A 25,210-nucleotide genomic window follows, 5' to 3' on the forward strand; every position below is an offset into this window, starting at 1 on the left:
CAAAAACTCCATATCCTATCATCAATTTCTGAGCCAGGCTTCCTCCCACCAAACCCATATATTTATTTAAAATGATACACAGCATTCACTCTTCCAGATGGAAGACATACAGGTTTAGGGAGGTCAGGCTGTGGTAGATGTCAGGGCAATTACAGGATAGCAGCCCTTTTTTCTCAAATCTCTCCTTGCTGAATCACAGCCCTGTTTCCCAAAGGGCCTGTCTAGAGAAGGCTCTGGGAAAGAGGTAAATGCTCTGCATTTCCCAGGTATACAGCACAGAGATAATATTTTTCCAGAAGCCTATCTTCTCATGTTCCAGACTAACCCAGAGCAAGGACAAAGGCAGAGTCAGACACATGTATATGCAAGCACACACAGAATAACTGCGTGCATAATCTCCATTTGCAGCATGAAGCTTTCTCTGCTTTTCCTTAGCTGGCTTGTGGCAGGCATTTCAGGCAACATCAGTCCTTGCCTTCCCAGTTAACTTGGTTCACAACAGCAATAGCTTCCTGTAGGTACAATCAACCTATCAGTGACTCCTGTGTAACAAGTTGACTGAAGCCTAACAGAGACCACTGGCACAGAGGTTAAGGAATGTGATGCTAAGATAACAAATAGAGATAGAAGGGTGACCTGCTTTCAGATTCAGAAAGAACAGCAGATGGACCTTTCACAGGCACACTATTAGCATTACTGTTGGTGTCTGCTGCAGAACCAGATACTGGGGACCCTACCTTTCCCCTTGTCAGGCACAGAGGTTGGCAACACCTTTTTCTCCTGGATGGAAACAGTGATCTTTGGAGGATACAAAGGCATTGTAATATTCTTCTACTATAATACTGCTCAGCTCCCTTCACACCATTTCAAATTGGTAAAGAAGAACCAGCCATGAAACCAAGACTAACATGACTGAGAATGAAGCTGATCTACCCATCATATGACAAGTGAAAGGAGCTGGCACAAGCATGGGTTTCTTCTCATATGACAGTGTGTACTGAAGAGCTGTGCAGGTGGATCACAGAACCCTCACAGGTAATTTTTTGCTGAGGGGAAGAAAAGATCCTGACACCATTTCCAGGATGAAAGACTTCTTCCAGCCCAGGTCTCTTGTGTACCTCCCACTCTTTGGTTTGGCAGCCCCATTCCAGCCCAACTCCAATTGCAAATCTGTGTTTCCTCTCTCCCTCAACCCTGAACCCTAATTTTCCAGGGAAGCACTAGAAAAGGTCACCAACGATTGCACACACAAAATATTTCACTCAAGCCAAATCTGTTGGTAACTGCAACTTTCCCTTTACAGCCCAAATTACACTGCAGCCCTATGCTTTTCCTTTCTCTCTATCCTAGCCCTAATTTTTTTTTGCCAAGCCATAAACAAGGACCTCCCCAACCGCTGCTCAGAAGAAAGACCGCTCCCAGGCCAGGTCTTTTGGCAGTAAGAGCATTAGTTTTGGGGTTTAAAGAGAGAAAGCATAGAGAGCTGCATTTAGAGTGAGGCTGGAAAGTTGGCCTTGGAGACATCGTTCATATCTGTGCAGTGGCTGCACAGCTTGTTCATGGCTTAGAAAAGGCCATTAGTGTTAGGGTTCAGAGAAGGAGCAAGCTAAGAGCTGTCTTTGGAGTGGGGCTGGAAAGGGACTGTCAAAGGCAAATTGGAGCTGCTGAGAGTTTTGGGCTTGCAAAAATCTCTCATCTGGGCATCTGCTGGAGGGCCTTGATGAAGTCTACCCTCAAGAAAATTACCGCTAGGGCTCTCACAGCTACACTGGCAAGAGAAATAGCAGATGCACCTACTTCAGTCTCCCAGGGCTAAACAGGGCAGATTGAGGTGGCGGTGTCCTGCTAGTTCTGTAAAACTCACCTCACTTCAGCTAGGTCTCAGAAGGGCTTGTAAAACTGATGCAGTCCCTGAAACTACCAGGATATGACAGCATTGCCGGGCTGGACAGGAACTGCCGTGCCTTGCAAGGGAAGCTAACATGGAGCCAATCACACACAGCCTCATCTGCTGGCTCCTCAAGGCACAGGTCTGTTTTTAATCACTGGGGCCTGCAGCTCAGACTGAACTTGGCAGCGCTTCACTCCATTTGATGATCCTGCTGGAAGACATTAAAGTCTTTATTTTCATTCAGAAGAAGGGGAGCTAGTGCCATCCAGTCACACTCTCAGAGTAAGGCTCGACATAAAGCCAAAAACTACTAGCAACCCAAGGGTTAACTTTCCTTGTCATATGCTTATCTATAGCTGGGCCCTTTTGTTTGGTTTCAAAGCAGAAAAAACCCCAGCATGCCTGGGACCACATCCTTAATCTCAGAAAGATTCAAGAGATACTAAAAAAATGGGCTAGCAGAGCTGCAGAATTTCTTTCCTCTACTCCAACAAGCTGTCTCTGTTCTTTAAAGATTTAGGTGGCTCTTTGTGGAAAAATCGAGCCAGGAATGATGTACTGACTAAGACACAGACAGGCTCTCTGTCCTGGACTGAATAGCTCACCCACCAGCTCCAGGCATACAAAGCCTATACATTCGGCTATGCTGTCCAGACATGCAGTGGGCAGGAAAATATATGTTCCCTGCTTCATTTTTCCTCATCAGAGCTCTGATTTCAACCAAAATAAACTAAAGACAGAGATAAAAAAGTCAGTTCTTGAGTAGATTTTCTTTACAGGGAGGACTGAGGACTCCGTATGTGCTTAAAGTGGGAAAAGTCCAGACACACCTACGTCAGCTGTATGCACAGCTTAGTACACACGCATTAAAAGATGTGCGGGAAGATAATCAAGCACACACCTGGATGCCGCTATGCAGCAGTACATACACCCGCGCACGCATGCGGTGCCTCACAGACAGGCAGTTTATGGATGCAAAGATTGTGTACGTGCTCACCTGCACAGGTAAGCGTCTGCTTTCACCTTCCCACATTCATGCTTAGGCTCCCATTTATCTGTCCCTCTCACACATGAAAGCACTGAGAAAAAATCATGGGCAGACATTCAGAAATGCATATGCTTCCACAGCACAAAACACACACACAAAACTATAACTCTTTTTTCCCCTCCCCTGGCCCACCCAAGCACACACTATGTGAATTACTGCAGCAGCAATTGAAAAAGGAGTTCCATGTTAGGAGCTGTACATGCCTAAGAAAAGATAGTCCCTAACAACTAAACAATCCAGCCAGACAAAGCATGCAAGAACTAGGGAAAGGAAGGGAATCGACAGATAATTAGGAATCAAGAGAAACTGATGAAGTAACTTGCCCAAGGTCACACAACTGGGTCTGTGGTAGAACTTGGTGTCTACTGACCCCATTACCCACAAAGAACAGCCTCCATATACTAGGAGCCGTTTGCTTTCATCCACATACATCCATTTAAATATTCTGTGTAAAAGCAAATATGAACACACCTCCCCAGAACTGTCTTCAAATGCTAGCTTGGCATCCGTTAGTATTTTTGGCCATAGACTGGATCCTTCCCACTCTTTCCCCCTTTGTAAAGCCAGATCCTTTTTTAGATACTTAGCTTCTGTCTGAGGCTAAGCTCAAATATCTGTTTTTCCTCTACGAAAGGAAAAACATAACAAATCTAAACCCTGGAAAACCATTTCATACCTCTCGTTCTTGTGCAGCACTCCGCTACATGACAGGCGCTGAGCTTCAAGCAGAAACCAGGCAGTGTCAGACAGCAGGAGCGGCAGAGAAAGAAAGTCCTGACTTCAGGCATCAGACACATTCTGAGTCCCAGCACTGGCAGCTTTCCATTCACCCAGCGCTACAGAGCGGAGAGCAGCCGATCTGCCCTGGGAGATAATCTCAGCAGCACATCTGGTCTTAGCTCCGCAACTCGGCATTAATTATGACTTGTGCAGAAAGCATTTGAAATATCCAATGAGATGCAGAGCTCCCTGGCTCCCTCCGCACTGGGAAGGAGAGAGGAGTAAGACAGGCAGGTAGGGTCTTGCCCACCCTCGAAGCTGCCGCCAATGTAAACAGCAGCTAAGTATGGGTCACAAGTTTTAACAAAGGCATCCCCCATCGGCTCTGTAATATATTCATGCTCTAATTGCTTGTCAGATCTATTCTAGATAGCTGGAAAAGCTGAGCAACAGTTGCTGTCTGCATGCCACACTCTGGATCCCTTCCTGATACAGGCAATGTTAGCTGTACTGCAGGCAACCTAGTGCCCTGGTCTGGCCTCTGAGCTGCTTGCAAAGAAGCTGCACCAGAAGCAGAAACCTCATTTTGAAGGGGAACAATCCCCTCACCTCAGGCTGAGCACACTCTAAGAGTATCTCCACAGCTCTGGGACATGTTGAAAAGTTTTACACAGCTTAGGAAAAGCTACAATGTTTGAGCTGTGCGGTTTTTTTGTACTTACAGCCTCTGCTTTAGCCCTTTACAGAGAAGTTGCCTGATGATGAATAGCTTAGCTGGATAACTGGTAGGGAAAGGAACCAAAAGCTCCTTCCATGTGGACCAATCCCCGGGACTTACTTGCAGGAAAACATTCACCCCCTCAGCCCCTGTTCTCACAGTAAGAAGCCTGTAGTTAAGAAAAATGCTTATCACGCAGTGCCCCATGCAGTTATACAGAGGTCAGCCATCCATCCCATTTACAAAATGCACTTATGTGACTGCAGATCTGCAGCACTCACCAACCAAAACCTTTGCACCAAGCTTCTGGCGAATTTTATCAAGTTTGGCTAATTTCATCTCCCTTTGCAGGAAAAAAAAAAGTTATCCCTATCTGCAGCTGCTCATCTGCTTCTGTTATTAAAATATCATGTCTTTGGTCACTGTATAGACCACAGTCATCTGAACTTAGTGGCCCAACACTTTCTTAGCTACACTGTGGCTCAGTTTGAGCACACATGTCAAAGAACATACTGACTCAGTAGTTAAGCTCTGAGATTCCAGTCACTGAGACAGTGTTGTCCCACAACTCAGGAAACTTGAGATCAAACTCTGTCTCTACATTCTCTGTTTTGGTCAAAAGCTCCTAAAGAAATTACTATCTGTCACTACAAGTGAAGGCAGTACTAGGATCAAAAGCTCCAGTTCCTGAATGGCAAGGTAGTAAGGTATTCCTTAGCTATTCAAGGCATACCTGGAGTCGCAAGTTATTACACAACTAGACACCAGAAGCCCAAACAATACACTAGGCTATTTAAAGACCACTAAATAACACTTGGAAAGTGATGGAGATCCTTAAACAAAAGGTACGAATTAGATCCTGAGTATTCTTTACCCTTTTATTATCCTCTCTTCCCTTGTGGTGAACACAGCAGGCTGCAGGTTAGGGAGAGCCTGCCCACAGTGCTAGCTGGTGAGCAGGACCAATCCTCTTTTGAATAGCTGAGACACCATAAGGATTTTTGGCACTATTCCCTGGAATGATGCCTCAAAATGTGTCATGTCTGCTAATAACATTATGGAGCCTGGGACTCAATGTTTGGGATGGGAGCCCAGGAGATAGCAAATGCAGACTTTTATTCTTCCATTCACTTCTCAATTTCTGTTTTCCATCTCTCAAAACACAAGACCAAGGAGGTCCAATGAAACAGAAAGTCATGTTGTTTAACATGGATATTGTTATACTCAATGTGTAATTAACCTGTGAAATGCACAGCCTCTCTGTGGCCAAGGACACAGCATGACTCAGAGCATGATTAGACTTCAGCATGGTTTATAATCCCACGAGTTCTATGAGATACAACAAAGACGATGTAAACTCTTCTCCAACAAAAGAGCAAACATAGCTCTGGTGAGAGAAAAAAGCAGGAGGAGCACATGCTTGCTCACTCGAACATCACAACTAAAGCATAAAATGGCAGCTGCTTCAGTGTTGTTCGCTGCACATGGTAACTCTTCAGCTATAGGTGTCCTGTGAGACTAATGCAACATTGTGCTGTATATCTACACACTCCAGTTACCACTTTATCTCCTTATATGAAACAATTCTCAATCCCTTTCAAAGCATTGTGTTAAAAATCGTGACTTAGACCACAGAATATGATGAGACTGGAATAAAAATCACTAAATATATTTAATTTGTCTTCTGTGTTTTGAGTTTCCAGGTCACACTTGGATCCTGCTTTCTCTGTTAACCACATTTCTCTAAAATGAAATCCAACATTAACACATAATCACTAGATTGCAGGGCTGCAGACTCCAGAAGTATACTTGATACTGCAAGAATATCAATAAAATCCAGAGATCTGGCCACACTGCATATAAACTACCATCAAAATTTTCATCTGGGGATCTCCCCATACACACATGCCAAGGAGAAAACGGGTAATGGAGACTGAACTCCCTCTTTCCCCATTGGTGTGAATTTGTTTAGCTGTAGAGGATTTTACCACTGGGCGGCTCTTATTTTCCTAAAGAAGAACATAGATTTCTAAAACTGTTTAGCGAGTAAATATCACATGAACTGGCTGCTGGGAGCTGGAGGCATTTTCCTTCCTGGTGTCATTGATGGAGAGAGTCCTAGTAATGCTCTCATGATCTAGCACCACCGCAGTTATTCTGCTGCAGGTACCAGAAACAGGGAGAAAGCATCCTGCCTGTACATGTCACTACAAGCCTTAAGACTGGCTGGGAAGTTCACTACAGCTCACACAACTTCTGAAAATCCAGGCATGCCTCAGGCTTGGCATCTAACTCAGGTCAAATTCAGTCTTGAATCTGGTTGCAACAGACAGGAATGGTGAACCTGCATGAACTCAGAAAATATTCCTCCCCGTCTCTGATTGTGAGCAAACTTGTTGGCTTGCACAGTTCTAGAAAGTGCCCATAGGATGCGGGTATTTTTAGACATTGGCTTACACATAGTATTAGCTAATATACAGGTATACTCAAGCGGACCTGTCTGAGGGAGCTCAGATCTAGGAAATTGCTTTGCCTATTTGTACAGAAAGGGTCTAGTATCAAAGTTAGAATCAGAGCTGAAGTTTCCCAATTTTGAAGTAAGTTGAGCCTTGCAGAGACTCATTCCTTAACCCAGGCAAACATGGGCACTTGAATATCTTGTACCTGTTGAAAGCTGGCAGTGAAAAGGCTACAGGTGATCAGTCACAGTGCTGAACCCAGAAGGAAAGAATTCAACAGTACGTCCCCTGTACAGAAAATTTCCCTTCCAGTTTCATCCCTCTCCAAACACTTTGGACAGATCCTTCTCTGAATAAAATGATGTCCCCACACCCCTCCCCCCTGCCCTGGGCTGGGGTCTCAACCTTTACTAGTAAAATGAAATCTTCTGAGAATAAACAGGCTTCTGCTTACTGACTGATAAACCAGTTCACCCTGGGTTAAAAGGTTAGCAAATAGCTATGTTCATCCTTCTATCACAGTAGATTCTGCCTAACCTCTGTGAGGTGTTTTCCCATCTCTCTAAAATATGTCACGAAAGAAACTGACTGAGCAGGACTGTAAATTACCCTGCAGTGGACTCTGACCAGTTTATACTCTAAATTGAGATTGTAACTGTTTGCTCACAGAGAAAAGATGCTAAACGGATCTAAACATCACTTAACCACAGCATCCTGAATCCACAGCCAAACCCTTGTGTTTATTGGTCTGTTTCTCTCTAAGCAAAGGCAAGAAACATTTAGAGAACAAAACATCAAGAGCAACAAAAAAATGTTTTTTAGCAAGCAGTGATCTGAACAAACGTACCCTGGAAAACTTCTTTCTCCCCGCAACATAAGAACATCAGAACCTTTTATTTATTGACTCTTGCACATGCCTGTCTACATTTAATAGATAGCTTCCACAGAATTGACTGAAGCTACATCTGACTGGTAGATCTTCTCCTTCAAGTGCACTGCATGTTGATGCACCCACTGCACAGAAAAGTTTTACAAAAATTCTAGGGGTTAGTAAGTAAAAAATAGTTATGACATAGTACAATTGTTGCCACCAGCGTTCCATCATTAGAGACTGATGAGAATTCCAGCTGTAGGTTCAAATGCAAGTATCACGGAGTCTGAAACCTGTTGCTGATCCTCATCTCTAGTACGGAATGAAATGAGCCACCTGGATTTCTGGCCATCCTGGAACCTGGCAGGGCCTGTGATCTAGATTCATAACCAAAATTCAGAAGACCAGCCCCTTTTATCCATTCAGAAAACCGAACAAGCTTATGTCCTCAAGCCTTCCCATATCCCAAGCTTAACAGGCTGATAACCTAAGCACCCTTAGTCACTGAGAAGCAGACAGGATCAACATGGAACACATGGGTGCTTATCCAAACCAAACTTCATCATAAATACCTCTGTCAATCTGTAACCTGCAGTTGTAAAGCTCACTACCAGGTAAATTGTATATGTTTTCACTTTGTTCCTTCCTCAAACGCAATCAATGATGAAAACCTCTCAGCTAATTCCCACACATTTACCTTTACCCTCCACTATCCAACTAAAATTCTCAGTCAATATAAAGCATAACTTATACCTTCACCATCCAAGCATAAGGTCATGGTCTAAGTTCTAGCAACAGCTGAACTGGAGTGGCTGTGCTTGGGGATGGGATGGCATTTAGCTCCAATTTGTAAAATGGATGAGACGTTTCAGTAAATCTTCTAACCTTCCAGGAACACTTCTAGAAGAGGTCAAGGGCTGAATGTTCCCTTCCCTGACCTGAAACTCAGAAGGTAGGAAGGGGAAATTGCAAGACTGATTACATGATGATGGAGAAGAAGAAAAAAGGAGCAATGTGGGGGGTAGAAGGGTAACCTTTAGAAGGTAATAGGAAAAGAGACACAGGGTGAATGTCTTTGTTCTCAGCTCCTAAATGGTTAAAATTGCAACTTGCAAGGAGCAGGTTACCATTCCCCTTCAGTAAGCACATATCCTCATAACATTCATCAAAGGACTAATACAGAGAAATTAAAATACTTGCCTCCAAGCTGAGAAACACCACAGGAACATGTTTGTCCCATTAATCATACACTGCCAGGACGTGCAGTAAGAACCATCAGTGTTTTAAAGACTGTCAGCTTTCAAACATCAAGCGTGAATCTAATGATTACAGGAATGGTCTCACTGAGAAACCACCAGTGTAGGAGGTGGCACCGGTCAGACTATGTGCCACAGGCAGTAGCCACCAACTATGTAACAAATGTACAGCCACTATCATTTCTCCATGGCACTTACTAGCTGAAGAAAAGAGGAAAACAATCTGTTATCAAAGCAAACACAAGCCCAACAATATTTTATCTAAAGCTGGATTGCTTTTAGCAATGCAAGGTACATGAAGCTAAGACTCCCTCCAGAAATTTTTCTTTGATAGCCCAGGTGGACTTATCTGCTATGAACCCATCTAATTCTGTTTTGAATACATTTATTATTTTTGTTTCTACAATGTCTTGTGAAAATGAGTTTCATAATTTCATTTTGCACTGCATGAAACCTTTTTTCCTGGTTCAAACCTCATGACTGTGCACTGTTCAAATCCTCTTTTTACCCATCAGACTTTCTTGCCATCTTCTCTTTTCCAAGACCCTTTTCAAAGTAATTTTTTTTGAGGGAAGGGCTTAAGTTGGCTAGATTTTTACGTCTTAATTTCTTACATGACCTCTGGAGTACAAGAGCAATTCAGGGCAAAGCTTGTATTAAAAATTCTACCCTGAGCTTGAAAAACCTTTCCCAGCACAAATTTCACCCAAATGGATACATTCCCATGTGATGTTTCACTTTATCAAATCAGCATTTCCCAACTAAGACATTTCATCAAGCCAATCCCAGGAAAACCTTTACCCTGTTCACCTGCAAAAGTAACAGGAGTAATTTCTATTTGTAGTTTTTCTCTATATGCTGTCTGGCTGAGCAGAGGCACTGAGAAGGATTCCTGCTCAGCTGCCTGTCATTCCCCAGCTCTGGATGCCTGCTCTTTGGTGCCCAAGACTACTCACACTATCAGACAAAGTACTACAAATTCATTCATGTGATGTCAAACTGCATCATCTTTCAGAAGCCAATGGAACTAAGCTGGTTACTGACAGCTGGAGATACGGCATTGCAGTGCACAACTCATGCTGCTGCTTTGGGTTTTTGAAACCAGTAGCAGGGCACTTGCCCTCTGACTGTACAAGCCCTGACACAGTGCTCCAAGAATACCCATTTCAGCTCTGAGATGACCAGGCTACTGCATGGTCTCCACTCAGAGCCCAGATAAGCTTGGGCACTGGTACTGAATATTACTTAAAGCCTTTAGCCAGCAGCTTTAAAGGTGAAATATAAGCAAGGAGTGAACTATAGAGATGTGAAAGTTACAAATCTTACATGGAAGTGGAGTGTCACGGTTTAAAGCTGGGCCAGCTATTAACCAGGTGGCAGATGCTCTCTGTTAACCCTCTCCCCCCCCACCTAAGGGAAAGGGAAAAGGGAGAGAGACTTATGGGTTGGAAAGTTAAAACAGTTTTAATAAACTATAATAATGAAAAAGAATATAATAACAATAATAATAGAAATAACCAAATATATACAAATATGTACAAAACCAAGATCAAGAGCTTGGAAATCCTCCTCAGGCAGAATTGCTCCCCCCAGCACAGGCAGAGGGGAAAAGGCAGTAGCTCCCCCCAGCACGGGCAGAGGGCAAAATGCAAAAGCTCCCCTGCCATCACACCTGCAGGCTTTTAACTGGAGAATTGGCAAAGCTGGTACCAATCAGTGGGAGACAGAAGGGCCCCTCCCTCCTGGGCCCCACCTCCAGGAGGCAGGGGGTTAGTGATAAATAGGAAAGTGAGAATGACGTGTGTGGGATGGAATACCTTGTTGGTCAATCTTGGGTCACCTGCCCTGTCTACTCCCCCCTGCAGCTGCGACCCCCCTTTGGCTCTTCACTCGTAAGCAGTGAGGAATTTAGCAGTGACCTTGGTTTCTGTAAGACTAATGGGCCTGGTTTGGGCCAAACCAGGACATTCCACCCCTTATTCCATACCATTCACGTCATACTCAGATCACCACTACCTTTTCATTTTCAAATATATATACACATATCACTAGTTTATGATTCATCTCTATACAAAAAGTCCATTAAGTTCATTTGGTTCAGGATTGTGGGTTTCCATCTGGCTAGCAGTCTCTCAGCAGTCTTTCTTTTGTCATGGTTCGTGCCCACGGGTTGCAGGTTAAAGATGTCAGACTCGAGGAGGTTACTGGACGCCACTTGATGAAGCTAGCTCCGGTCGCATCACCACTGTCTTAACCTAAAAGACACTTATGCAGCAACAACATGCAGTTCAGACTTAAGTAGTCTCACCCAGAATCAGATCACCTTCAGGGACACATCGGACTTCACCATCTTGCAACATCACCCACCAAGTACATCCAGGTCCCTGAGCAAAAGCAATCCCACGAATGGGTTTACCTTTGCCTGTTACAGGAAGAATCCAGACAGTTTTTCCCAATAGATTCCTTTCATGCACCACAGGGACTTTATCTCCTTCTACTGTATGTAGAAGGTCTGACTGAGCAGGGCCAGCTCGATTGATAGATCCCCTGGTGTTAACTAACCAGGTAGCTTGTGCCAGATGTTTATCCCAGTTTTTAAAGGTTCCACCCCCCATTGCTTTCAGGGTAGTTTTTAACAGCCCATTATACCGTTCAATTTTCCCAGAGGCTGGTGCATGATAGGGGATGTGATATACCCATTCAATGCCATGCTCTTTGGCCCAGTTGTCTGTGAGACTGTTTTTGAAATGAGTCCCATTGTCCGACTCAATTCTCTCTGGCGTGCCATGTCGCCACAAGATTTGCTTTTCGAGGCCCAGAATAGTGTTCCGGGCAGTGGCATGGGGCACAGAGTATGTTTCCAACCATCCGGTGGTCGCCTCCACCATGGTAAGCACATAGCGTTTACCCTGGCGGGTTTGAGGGAGTGTGATATAGTCAATTTGCCAGGCCTCCCCATATTTATATTTCAACCACCGTCCCCCATACCACAAAGGTTTTAACCGTTTGGCTTGCTTAATTGCGGCGCATGTTTCACAATCATGGATAACCTGTGCAATAGAGTCCATGGTTAAGTCCACCCCTCGGTCACGAGCCCATCTGTATGTTGCATCTCTTCCTTGATGACCTGAAGTGTCATGAGCCCACCGAGCTAAAAATAGTTCACCTTTGTGTTCCCAGTCCAAATCTATTTGGAACACTTTAGCAGCTTGATCCGCTTGTTGGTTGTTTCGATGTTCCTCAGTTGCCCAACTTTTAGGTACGTGAGCATCTACATGACGTGCCTTCACGGCTAGTTTCTCTAGCCGAGCAGCAATATCTTGCCACAATTTAGCAGCCCAAATAGGTTTACCTTTGCGCTGCCAGTTGCTTCGCTTCCACTGCTTTAACCACCCCCACAAGGCATTTGCTACCATCCATGAGTCAGTATAAAGATACAGCCTTGGCCACTTTTCTCGTTCAGCAACGTCTAAAGCCAGCTGGATGGCTTTTACCTCTGCGAATTGACTTGATTCACCTTGTCCTTCTGTGGCTTCTGTGACTCGTCGTATAGGACTCCATACAGCAGCTTTCCACTTCCGATGCTTTCCTACAAGACGGCAGGATCCATCGGTGGCTGCCTTTGACTCCAGTTCGTATTGAAGTTCTAGCATGTCTGGCACAGCAGCACTCAGCGGTGGCGTAACTTCATTTAGGCCACGATAGTCCACAGTTAATCTCCATTCTCCATCAGACTTTCGCACTGGCCATATAGGACTATTAAAGGGTGAGCGAGTCTTGGTAATCACTCCTTGATTTTCTAATTGTCTAATTAGTTTATGAATGGGGATCAGGGAGTCTCGATTGGTGCGATATTGTCGTCGGTGCACCGTGGTAGTAGCAATTGGCACCTGTTGTTCTTCAACCTTCAGCAACCCCACAACAGAAGGATCTTCTGAGAGGCCAGGCAAGGTAGACAGCTGTTTAATGTCCTCAGTCTCTACAGCTGCTATACCAAAGGCCCATCTGTACCCTTTTGGGTCCTTAAAATACCCTCTCTTGAGGTAGTCTATGCCAAGGATGCACGGAGCATCTGGGCCAGTCACAATGGGGTGCTTTTTCCATTCATTTTTAGTTAGGCTCACTTCGGCCTCCAATACAGATAACACTTGAGATCCTCCTGTTACTCCTGAAATGCTGATAGATTCTGCCCCTTTATGATCCGATGGCATTAGGGTGCACTGTGCACCAGTGTCTACCAGGGCTCGATACCTTTGTGGTTTTAATGTGCCAGGCCATCGAATCCACACAGTCCAATAAATCCGGTTGTCCCTCTCCTCCACCTGGCTGGAGGCAGGGCCCCCCTAATTAAGAAATGGATTCATGCTGCTCACAGGGACTGGACCTTCATTTCTCCTATTCACACTTGGGAAAAAGGAATTTGAGGCCCATCTACCCTGGCTGCGGTCCTGCTCACTGGTAACTGGAGCAGCCATCCTCCTAGAAAAATTCTCTCTGGTATTTCTTTTAGCTTGCAACTCACGTACTCGTGCCTGTAGGGTACTGGTAGGTTGTCCATGCCACCTGTTCATGTCCTCCCCATAACCACGCAGGGCAAACCACAGGATACCTCGTGATGTGTTCTGTTTCCTTTGAGCTGGTCCTGTAGGAGAGCGTTTTCTCCTAACGGCTGCAACGCGCGCCTGTGTAGGTAGAGAGTCAAGTTTATTCTCGATCTTGGACAGTTTGTCTGACAGTTGTTTAAATGAGTCCTTGTTCTCCTTAGTCAGTTTTTCCACAGCCGAGATGCGTGCCTGCAGTGGGGAAGAAATACTATCTTCATACTGTCGCATACAGTTAGCCATTTCGCCCACAGTAGATCGTGCCATAGCATCTTCTCCCCATACTAATATTGACAATGTATGGGTATATGTCGGTGGAGCATTCTTCACAACCTTCCGGAACATGGATCGGTTGCATTCCACTTCATCAGGATCTACAGGATCTACAACTTCCCGTGGGTGTCTATAAATGATCTCTTGCACAGCCAGTTCTCTAAGGTAGTTAATACCTTTTTCTATAGTGGTCCATTTGCTTAGGTGACTCATAACATCATCTTTATAGGGATACCTGCTCTTTACAGCTGACAAGAGTCGCCTCCAGAGACTGACAGTGTTTGACTTTCTTGCAAGCGCCTTATCAATACCACCATCTCTGGACAGGGATCCCAACTGTCTGGCTTCTCTGCCATCTAATTGCATGCTGTCTACCCCATTATCCCAGCATCGGAGCAGCCAGGTAATAATAGGTTCACCGTCATAACGGCTGAAGTCTTTCCTTATATTTCTCAGGTCCTTCAGGGATAAGGAGTGGTAGGTTATCTCTACGTCCGAGTCCTCTTGTGATAGTTCTGCTTTAGAAGGACCTTTCTTCTGTGATGGGTCTGCTTTAAAAGGACAATCAAGGGAACCCCCATCTGTGTCGGGCCCTAACTCTGCCTGAGAAGGGCCCTCACCTGGGTCATATGATGGCTCTGTCTTAGAAGGCTCTGAGTCATCATCCTTCTCTTCACGAGCTGATTTCTTTTGGTATTTCTTCCTGGTTACAGGAGCAATTGGTACAGATTCGATAGATGCTGGAGTCTGAGTAGATGCAGTGGCTGTCGTGGGAGTGCTGAGAGTCTGAGTAGCTGCAGTGGCCATCTTGGGGGGTGTAGCAGCTGTGGTACAGGCTGCCAAGGTTTCAGTGGGTTGAGTGGCTGTAGCAGCAGTACACACTGTAGGATCTGAGGTGGCTGCATAACACCTACAACTGTCCCTGCACCGATATTTAATCTTATCCCACATCAGAAACACATTCAGGACAACCAAAAATAAAAACATGCCACCTAGACAGCACCATCCTAATTTCGCAAAATCTAGTGGAATCAGCTTGGCAGAAAAGGAGAAGGTACTATTTCCCAAAGTAAAACTGGAAGTGTAATCATTAACAGAATCAGCTAAAGGACGCCTGGAGCGTGCAGATGAAGTCGCCGCTAATGATTCACGATTAAAACTGCCCATCATTGTGTCATAGAGATAAGAGATCGGAATAGGAACTGCCCAGTTTATCACAGCATAAATCAGTAGCAAACCCCATACCAAAACAATACATTTTGACCAGCGCCCACTGCTAAACTGCATGTAAACATTCATAAGAAGCAAGCAATAACACAGTGCCCACGGCAGGTAAGGCATCATTGCAATACTCAACTGTGAAAGAAACTCCATAAAAAGATGAGATAACACAGCATTCAAAAATGACATCACCATTTTCACTATCTGTTTTAACTTTCCAACCCCTCCTAAATCTCAAAGGAAGAAATCTGATACTCTCTCAGCTGAGTTCTCCAGGTCTCCTCCCACCAGAGCCAGGATTCAACTTATCAGAGGAACCTGTTGGAGCTTCTCTCATGCCCCACGTTGGGCACCAATAAATCTGTCACGGTTTAAAGCTGGGCTAGCTATTAACCAGGTGGCAGATGCTCTCTGTTAACCCTCTCCCCCCCCCCCCCAAGGGAAAGGGAAAAGGGAGAGAGACTTATGGGTTGGAAAGTTAAAACAGTTTTAATAAACTATAATAATGAAAAAGAATATAATAACAATAATAATAGAAATAACCAAATATATACAAATATGTACAAAACCAAGATCAAGAGCTTGGAAATCCTCCTCAGGCAGAATTGCTCCCCCCAGTACAGGCAGAGGGGAAAAGGCAGTAGCTCCCCCCAGCACGGGCAGAGGGCAAAATGCAAAAGCTCCCCTGCCATCACACCTGCAGGCTTTTAACTGGAGAATTGGCAAAGCTGGTACCAATCAGTGGGAGACAGAAGGGCCCCTCCCTCCTGGGCCCCACCTCCAGGAGGCAGGGGGTTAGTGATAAATAGGAAAGTGAGAATGACGTGTGTGGGATGGAATACCTTGTTGGTCAATCTTGGGTCACCTGCCCTGTCTACTCCCCCCTGCAGCTGCGACCCCCCTTTGGCTCTTCACTCGTAAGCAGTGAGGAATTTAGCAGTGACCTTGGTTTCTGTAAGACTAATGGGCCTGGTTTGGGCCAAACCAGGACATGGAGCAGCCATCTGACTTCTAAAGGTAGGATCTTCAAAAGTCATTAAGGAACACCTTTTGCCCCTGACGTGCTTTAGTTTTGCTTTTAGTTTTACACTCTTCCATCAAGTATTTATACACATTGATAAGATCCACTCTGAACCTTCTCTTCTTCAGGCTAAACAAACTCAGCCTTCTCAGCTTCTCTTAGTATTTCACTTGCCACAATCCTTTTATCACCTTTTACTGGAGTCACTCCAGTAAGTCCACGTCCTTCTTGTACTGGGGAGCCTAGAACTGGACAGGTCTTAGTGCTGAGGGGAAGGCTCACCTCCCTCAATCTGTTGGCAATGCTCTTTCTAATGCAGCCGGGGAATCTGTTGGCATTCTTTGCCACAAGGGTGCATTGCTGGCTCATGTTCAACTTGTCCAAGAGCATCCCAGCTGCTTCACTGCAAAGCTGCTTTCCAGCTGGTCAGTACCCAGCATGTACTGTTGCCTAGGTTTATTCCTCCCCAGGTGCAGGACTTTGCATTACTCTCTGTTGAACTTCATGGGGTTCCTGTCCACTCATTTCTCCAGCCTGTTGAGGTCCCCCTGAATGATGGCACAACCATCTGATGCACGAACCATTCCTCCCAATATCATCTGCAAGCTTGCTGAGGGTGTACTCTGTCCCATTATCCAAGTCACTAATGAAGCTGTTAAACAGTACTAGCCCCAGTATCAGCCCCTGGAGTGTACCACTAATGACTGGCCTTCAAATGGACTTTGGGCTGCTGATCACAATCCTTTGAGTGTAGCAGTTCAGCCATTTTTCAATACAGCTCATTGTCTATTTTTCCAATCTGTACTTTATGAATTTGTAAATGAGGATATTACAGAAGGCAGTCTTGAAAGCCTTGCTAAAGTCAAGACAAACAATAATCACTGCTGTTCCCTCATACACTGTTTCATCACAGAAGGCTATCAGGTTGGTCAAGAATGATTTCCGTTTCATAAATCCATACTGACTACTCCCAGTCACCTTTTTGATCTTAATATGTTTGGAAATGATTTCTGGGTTTGTTTGCTCCATCATCACCTTCCCAGCAACAGAGATGAGGCTGACCAGCCTGTAGTTCCCTAGGTCCTCCTTCTTGCCCTTCTTGAAGATAGGAGTCTTCAGAGGCCTCCCCGACTCACCATGTCTTTTCAAAGATTATCAAGAGTGGCCTCACACATTGGCCAGCTCCCTCAGCACTTGTGGATGCATCCCATCAGGTCGCATGGACTTGAGTATATCCATTTTCTTTAAGTGTTCCCTAACCTGATCATTCTTTACAGAGGAGAAGTATTCCTTACTGTGGGCTTTCCCACTGGCTTCAGGGGCTAGGGAATGATGAAGACAAATCTTACCAGTAAAGTCTGAGGTGAAGAAGACATTGAGTATCTTGGCCTTTTTTATACCCTTTGTCATCAGGTCTCCTGCCTCTTTCAGTAGTGTGCCCATATTTTCCCTGGTCTTCATGTTGCTGTTGGTATGCCTGAAGAAGCCTTTCTTGTTGCCCTTCACAGCCCCCACCAGATTCAACTCCAGGTGGGCTTTAGCTTCCCTAAGTCCATTCTTGCACGTTCAGACAGTTTCTCTATATGCCTCTTAGGTCACCTGTCCCTGCTTCCACTTCTTCTATGCTTCCTTTTTAGGTTTGAGCTTTGTCAGGAGCTCCTTGTTCATCCATGCATGTCTCCTGCCACCTTTGCTTGGTTTCCTGCACATGGGGGAAGACTGTTCTTTAGCTTGGAGGAAGTAATCCTTGAAAATCAATGAGATCTCCTGGACCCCTCTTCTCTCTAGGACCATATCCCATGGGATTCTTCCAAGCATATCCCTGAAAAGGCCAAAGTCTGCTCTCCTGAGGTCCAGGGTTGTGATCCTTCTATTTGCCTTGCTGAACGATGCCTTCAGAGTGGCTCTATTTCAGACAGTCATTGTGACCTCAGGCAAGTTACTTGATTGCTCAAATACCTCAGATTCCTCCTTTACAAAAAATGAGGACAATAGCCTTTCCTTACCTCAAGGCTGCATCATGATGGTAAAACATATTGGTCATAAAGCAGTAACAGAAGCCCCAGATATGACTGACAGAGATAAGTTAGAAAAAAAGAACTTAATCAGATCCCAAAAACAGATCATAAAACTTTCTCTGTTGTAAGCAGTTTTGGCAGCAAGATCCACTCTCAACTTACTCTAGTTCTACTCTGTGTCTCAGTTTCTATATCCACAATGCACCCTCTGCTTGTCATACCTTTGCCTGCGGTAAGGCTAACCAGCATCTCCCTCACAGACTCATGCATCCCGTAGTCCTGAGCAGATATCTGAACTCATAACCCCATCGTCTTTCTCTTCCTCTTCCCTTCGTTGGGCCTATTTCCCAGCATGAGATAACACTGAAGAGCAAACACTGATAAGCTACATCAGGCACCAGCTGTTTCTGTGCAGAGGTAACAGCACATGTCAGGCACAACAAACACCCAGCACCACTCCCCACACACCTGTGGTAGCCTGCACAAGGGAAGCCCACCATGCCACCTAGTAAATGGGCTCCTCTTGGTCCAGCCAGGAATCCCACTTGAGACTGTCACTCTGGGGGAGCCATCTAGCAAGACAGGGAGCAGAAACCTCCTCTCTGTCTTCACACTGGGCAGATAACAGAAGCCATCTCCCTCTTCCTCCTTACAGTGGTATCTTAGCATCTTAAATTCACTGATATGATTCTATGCTCATGATGCTTTACCTGGAAAATCCCCATCTTACAGGCGGAGAAATTAAACCCCCTGACTCCCAAGACTTAACATCATATCTTAGCTCATAAACAGTCTGTCATGCTGGTAGACATGCATCTAATACCAATATCTGACCCTTCAAAACATTCATGTTTTGCTCTCATGCAGATGTTATCTGAAAGACATTTACTCATCTAAAACAGGATCCCCAATTAGGCCTGCGTAGGGCTATTCTTCCATTACCCATAATGACGTTGAGCCAGGTATTAAATGACACCTCAGAGACTTATCCCCCAATTTGTAGCTCTCCTCTAATACAAGACGTGGTCTGCACAGGGCCCTGATTGCCAGCAAAAACATTCTCTGTGCTGTTTTGCTGGCAGAAGAAGAAAGAATCCACACATCATGGTTTATCTATATGGAGAAATGGACTGGAACTAATGATAGTAGAGTGGCTTCCTCAGTGCACACTTCTTCAGAGCCCACTAGTTAAAAAGTTACTATTCCTCCTGAAGGGAAAAACCACTTGCAGAGCTCTCACAGCGTAATTACTTTGTCACAGGGTAAAGTTCTCCATGTTTGCTTAAGGGAAGCATATCCCTTCCAACTGCTTCACCTCTCCCCATCACAAGGAACTGATGAAAGCTTGGGATGATGAGGAAGAGAAATTAGGATAAGTAATGAAGAAAGAAAGGGGCTGTGACATGCATTTCTGGCAGAGGAGCAAGGAACTGCTCATGGCAAGAAAGAATATGTAAACAGAAGAAAACAAACACAAATATAACACGAGATTAACACAGAATGATTCTGTCCCCATGCAGTGCTGGTCGTGTGCTGAGCTGTAAGAGTTAATGCCACTCAGCTTTCAACTCAGGCACCAAAAAACTCAGCTTTTGTACCTCATGGACCAAAGTTCAGTCCTAAACACATTATGTTTTACATCTGATGCAAGACAAAAATGAGGAAGGCATGCCAACTGAGAGGTGAGCAGATGGAAAGAGATTTCCTTAAAGTAGCTGTATTTCTTCAGACTAGAAGTACAGCCCCACACACATGTACAGAGTGAGGAATGACCTCCTCTCCCCCCCATTACACCAAACGCTTTCAATGCATCCACATGCAGAGGACACCAGCAGGCTCACTCTCACCCAAGCCTATGGCCATGAACCTTTTGCATTTAGCAATATGGCACTGCTACAAGCACTCCATATTAATGAGCAGCTGCAGAACAGCATGACTGTAAGGCACAGAGGCACTGTCCAGATAAACTTTTAGTGGTGTAAATTCAGAGCAAAATTTGTTCATCATGGAGGTAAGAAGGATCATAGGGAACAGTTTTAATCACCCTCTGTCAGAATGTGCTCCAAAACTCACTTTTATCAAGCCACTGTGACAAACTTTATTCTTAAAGACATAATCAAAACATACAGAGTACTCTCAAATCTCAGTTTACAAAATCTTCTGCTCCAAATGAGATGGACTAGACTCAAGAATTCAAGAGCCTGAAACTCAGGGAAACTTGTTAGAAATTATTTTCCCCATAAACAAAACAGCTCTTCAAAAGACTTAGGAAATCTAGGATTTTATTTTAAGGCCACATTAGAAGTGTATTTCAAAGCACACATTCCATATGGCTTTTAAGCCTGAATGTGTCTCCTATTAATAATTTGGGATCCTCAGCAGCTTTGGGGAGTTTTCTGTTTTATTTTAAGAAGCCTTTGCTGTTCACCTTTAAACATAGTTCATGTGCCCGCATCAACACGTAAGAAGATACCCTCAACCTTTTTGATTTATGTTTCTTCAATATATCAGCAAAGATTAAAGTGTGGCTAAGCCTCCCTTTTTATCTTGGCATAATTCATTTTTACACCATATCAACCTTCTCCAGGGCTGGATATTTACATATTAATAATGAAGCCTGCTTTTTAATTCCTCCCCCCATCCCTTTAGCTTCATATATTAAAAAGTGTCGATAGATAAGACTTGGCTCTCAAATTAGTGGTGGTAGCAAAGCAGAGTTCAAATTATTCAATTCAAACACAGAGACAGATATGTTTACTGTCCTCCTACATCTGAACTAAGCTGGGATTTCACTCACAGAGAAATTGCCCTGCTCTGATTCTGATGGAGGAGAAGTAGATTTGATCATTTCCCCAAACTGGCTAAAACCATTTGGAAACAATGGTTTGAACATCTTAACTATTTCCTGGTTATTGCTATTCCTATAAATACTTTGTGAAGTGCAAAGAGACTGTGGATGCAGCTCCATGGCTTCTTTAAGCCATTTTATATGTGGGTTGCAGTGAGAATGAACAAGCATGCCCTCTTCCACCCAATCATCTCTCCCCACTGTCCCCATTGTGTTGGAACTACTAGTCCTGCAGCTGCGTGGTTAGCAGGGCCAGGGAGCCAATCCACCTACAAACTAATCCTCCCCCCTTTTTTTTCCTGACAGGTCATTTCCTACTGCACAGCTGCATAACCACTAGTATTAGCAGAATGAAACGTGGTGGGAACACATGGTTGCAAGGTGGGAAAAGACCACTCCTGACTGCAGCTAACACTTCAGTCAGCTCAGAGAAGCGAGGAAACCACAGCATAAGAATCTGTTCATGCAGCTTGGAATACAAAGCAGACATAGCCAAGCTAGCTTTAGACTGATGCATTTGAGTATTAGGGCAGAGAGTTCAGGCCAGGTTAAACACCCAGAACGTACCCATGTTCTTGGGCAATTTTTATCCACAAATAGAGAAGAAACATCAATACACAATTGCAATTCTTTCCAACTCTGCAAATGGCAGCACTTCTATGGGGCTTAAGCCAGCTCTCACCAGTGGCTGAAGCAGCCTTTATACTGGCATTGATGGAACCAGATCAAATCTGCAGTATGTCAATACAGCAACAAACAGCAGCAGCTGTATTCCCCCCTACACTGCCCTGCTCCCACATTCCCATTATTTCATTCTATGTTTTTTGATATCTCATAAAGTCCCAGTTCCTAGAATCAAATGTAATAGTATCTGCCTCATTTAAAGGAAAAACAAAATGTTATCAGACAGCTTTGCAGAGAAGTTTATAGGTACAGAAAAAAAGCAGATTAATTAGGACAATACTGCCCCCATAAAGAAACAAAAATAAAAAGAAATCCATCCCTACCTTCATGCCATCCTCATGTTTTTGTTTTTAAAATCTCAGGATTTTTAAGTATTTATTATTTTAATACTTAAAAAAAATATGCTTGCTCTGGAACTATTCCAAGAGACTGACAAAACACGAACATTAATAAAAAAGAAGCCAAATTTGCACTGATAACCAGCAGTGCTGACAACATCATGCCCTAAAGAAGGAGGCTGTTGCTGGAACGCGTACCATTTGTCATGACTGAAAGTCTCCTTTTTCCTCACAGTATTTATTTGATGCACATAGCAAAACTGTAAAATACACACTGTAATGTCCACTACACATGGCCACAGAAATACCATCTCTGAGATTCTGAGACTTCTGATGGAAGACCTGCATGGACCTGCACTGAGCTCAGGCACTGAGCTCAGGGTCTAAAAGACCCTTCACTGTGGACCAGGCTTCAGAAGGAAGGCAAAACAAGCACATACTCATGTTTGAGGAGAAATCACAGTAGATCAGTTTCTACTAGTGAAAAAGGCCTGTTCTGTCCACAGCACAACTGCATTGCATGCAACCTCTCAGAATCAGGTACACGCTGCCTTTTGTACATACACCCTTTCTGCTAAGTGAAAGAAGGACCTAGGAAAAAAAATTACATCATCAGTAAAGATTATACGTCCTCCAGACAGACCAAATGCTGCTACACAGAGACTCAAAATCAGCGAGTCACTTAAAAGGGAAAAAAAAAACCAAAACAAAACAACAAAAACCCCACCAAGATAAAAGTTACTAACAAACACTGGGTCTTCTTAGTGACCTTATAGTATCTGAGCCTCCTCCAACTGCACCAAGGTCACTTTTTTCCCCTAGATCCAGGAAAACCAGTAACTCCATTTCAGCAAAAGTAATTGTATTACCTAACCCTTATCTGGCACTTTTTTATCTGTACCTCTCAAAAAAGGCTGATATCACTATCTCTATACAATACCACTATTTGCATACAATACCACTATTTGCATGAACGCCATCATTAGCACACAAGTCACTTCAAAGTGCAGAATGTCCAGTACCAAGCCAGTAGCTACTGTCACCAACAGTGAACCCAGAAGAAAATGTCCATGAACCCTTGTTTTATGCTAAACCACAAAACCACCTCCTATCTAATCTACTAACTTGAGAATTTGAAGATTGTGGTGTAATATCAACACCAAGAGTCTGGATTTTTTTTCATTTTAACTACAGGAATGGTCAACAGCTGTATTATCTTACAGGTGTTCACTCAGCCTGATGCTGTTGTTCTTTCTCAGGCTACAGCCCCCTTGAAGCCAGTGGAAGCTTTGTCTTCTCAGCTGGGCCCTACATTAGCTAGATGAAAAGTTCTGCTGCCTATCTGTACGGAGGTTAAAGATGAATATCTGCCCTTGCGGTAGAAAACTGGGATAACTGGACACACTCCTTTATGTCTATTAAGATAAGAAAGGTCCACAGAATAGTTCATAATTATCTGTTAAAAAACTGAGTACTGGCAATAGTGATATGTTTATCATCACCCATTTCTGACAGAGTCAGTTATACAGTCTGGATGTGCCCTCCCCCTCCCATTCCCTTCCATCCCCTGGCAAAAAAAAAATCAACTCAATCCCATTGCTGCAAAACACTTCAGACAATCAAGAGCTTATCTAAGCATCTCAGTGATTTTAGAGTGTTACACGTATCCTAGTATCACAAGAATATGTTTTACCTTGAGGCAAATGTTTTAATTTATGTGCATGTGAGCTATTTGCAATACCTCCACCAAATGGAGCCCATATAACCCGTCGGATAGCTTTCACCCAATCTTCCATTTCATTCTGGGAATTAGCCATGAGCAGGAAAGCCTCATGATTGACAGGCATCTTTTCCCGGTCCCCCGCACCACCTGAAAGACAGAATACAAATCTCTTTTAGCTTCTAGTTCAGAAGAGAGCAACCAATGTTTAAAACCATCAAAAGTCTGGGTCAAAATTATCAAATGATTAGTTTAATTGAGCAGTTTTACACACAGTTCCTACCTATGTGCTGCAGCACCCACAAAGCACAGGTTGGTTGAAGACCAAACCAGAAGTGCAAAATGTGCATTTCCAGTGTGAGAACCTGGAGATGTTCTACCTGCTGTCCCAGCAATAACCAAAGTGAAAGTATAGGCTGTAAGACCCTGTAGGAAGACTATGAAATCAATTCTACATACCTGTGCTGAGGTATCGAAATATTATTACCCAAAAGGAGGACCAAGTGAATCATAAGACATTTTAGTGCTTGAGCTGCAGAAGTCACAGCATCATCCACTTTCCCCAAGTCCCTGGGAATTTCCAGTCTCAATACAGAAAAAGAGATGATTTCTGATTTTAGATCCAATTCAGAAGGAACGTTTTGAAGAAGATTTAAGACTTGGGGATATGAAACCAACTCTCCCACTTGAAATAAGAACTTTAGGAGCTATTAACATTGGTACACAATAGCTCAGGAAAGTACTGACCAGAATATCAAATGCACTCAAGGTGTCATATACATGTCACTTGTGGATACTCCAAGATTTACGACGTTTTCACCCTTCTTTTCTATTTTCTTTTTAGGTCTGCACCCACTGCAGTCAGTTTAAATCTTCCCCTCACCCCTCAATTTATCTTCCAGAGCTGGATACAACCTAATGAGGGCCACATAAACACAAAAAGCTTTATTGGAGCAGCCTCTGTATAAAAAGGCTACTGATCCTTGTCCAACACAGCAGCTGCATCACTAGGGGCCTGGATCATCTCCATCACCATGGAAACTGCCCTTGGCTTTGCTATAGAGATAATATCTTAGCCCTTGTGTCACTGTCATTTCCACGCTTACATGGCTTTCAGTACCTACTGGCAAGCTAAAGCTGCCAGCCTGCGCTGAGCAGCCAAGATTGCCTGTCTATGGAATTCAGAGATAAGAGCAGGACGATGGTATGTGGTAGTTTCTGCAGAACTGTGTGCACACAGAACGTGTGCCTCCTAAATCCTTGCTAATCTGGGGAAAGGAGCAAGCTGGGAACTGCCTGCAAGCCAAGGAAATACGTTTTCTTGCTATTGTTTCTTGGTCTAGACGCACTCACAGATCATACACTGATTTGCAAAGCAAAAGGGGTAAAATGAGACATGTTGAGAAGAATTTTGTGGCTCTCTGAGAAGCAATTCTGGGAAACTGAGGCAGTCTTTCAGTAAAGAAGAGAGACAACAGCCACCTGGGACTAAGCATGCAGCTTATGAAACAAAAGCCATAATG

The 25,210-nt window shown here is 44.0% G+C and overlaps 1 protein-coding gene across 1 annotated transcript in view; it reads right to left on the reverse strand.

The window, feature by feature from the left end:
• ARHGAP22 (Rho GTPase activating protein 22) overlaps window positions 1-25,210 on the reverse strand; it is a 181,369-nt gene that overhangs the window by 21,942 nt on the left and 134,217 nt on the right. Inside the window, exon 4 of the mRNA XM_068398747.1 lies at window positions 23,661-23,837. Coding sequence (XP_068254848.1) covers window positions 23,661-23,837 — 177 coding nt within the window. The remainder of the gene's footprint in view (window positions 1-23,660; window positions 23,838-25,210) is intronic.

The sequence above is a fragment of the Nyctibius grandis genome, chromosome 4, assembly GCF_013368605.1.
Source record: "Nyctibius grandis isolate bNycGra1 chromosome 4, bNycGra1.pri, whole genome shotgun sequence".
In the NCBI taxonomy this organism is placed as follows: domain Eukaryota; kingdom Metazoa; phylum Chordata; class Aves; order Nyctibiiformes; family Nyctibiidae; genus Nyctibius; species Nyctibius grandis.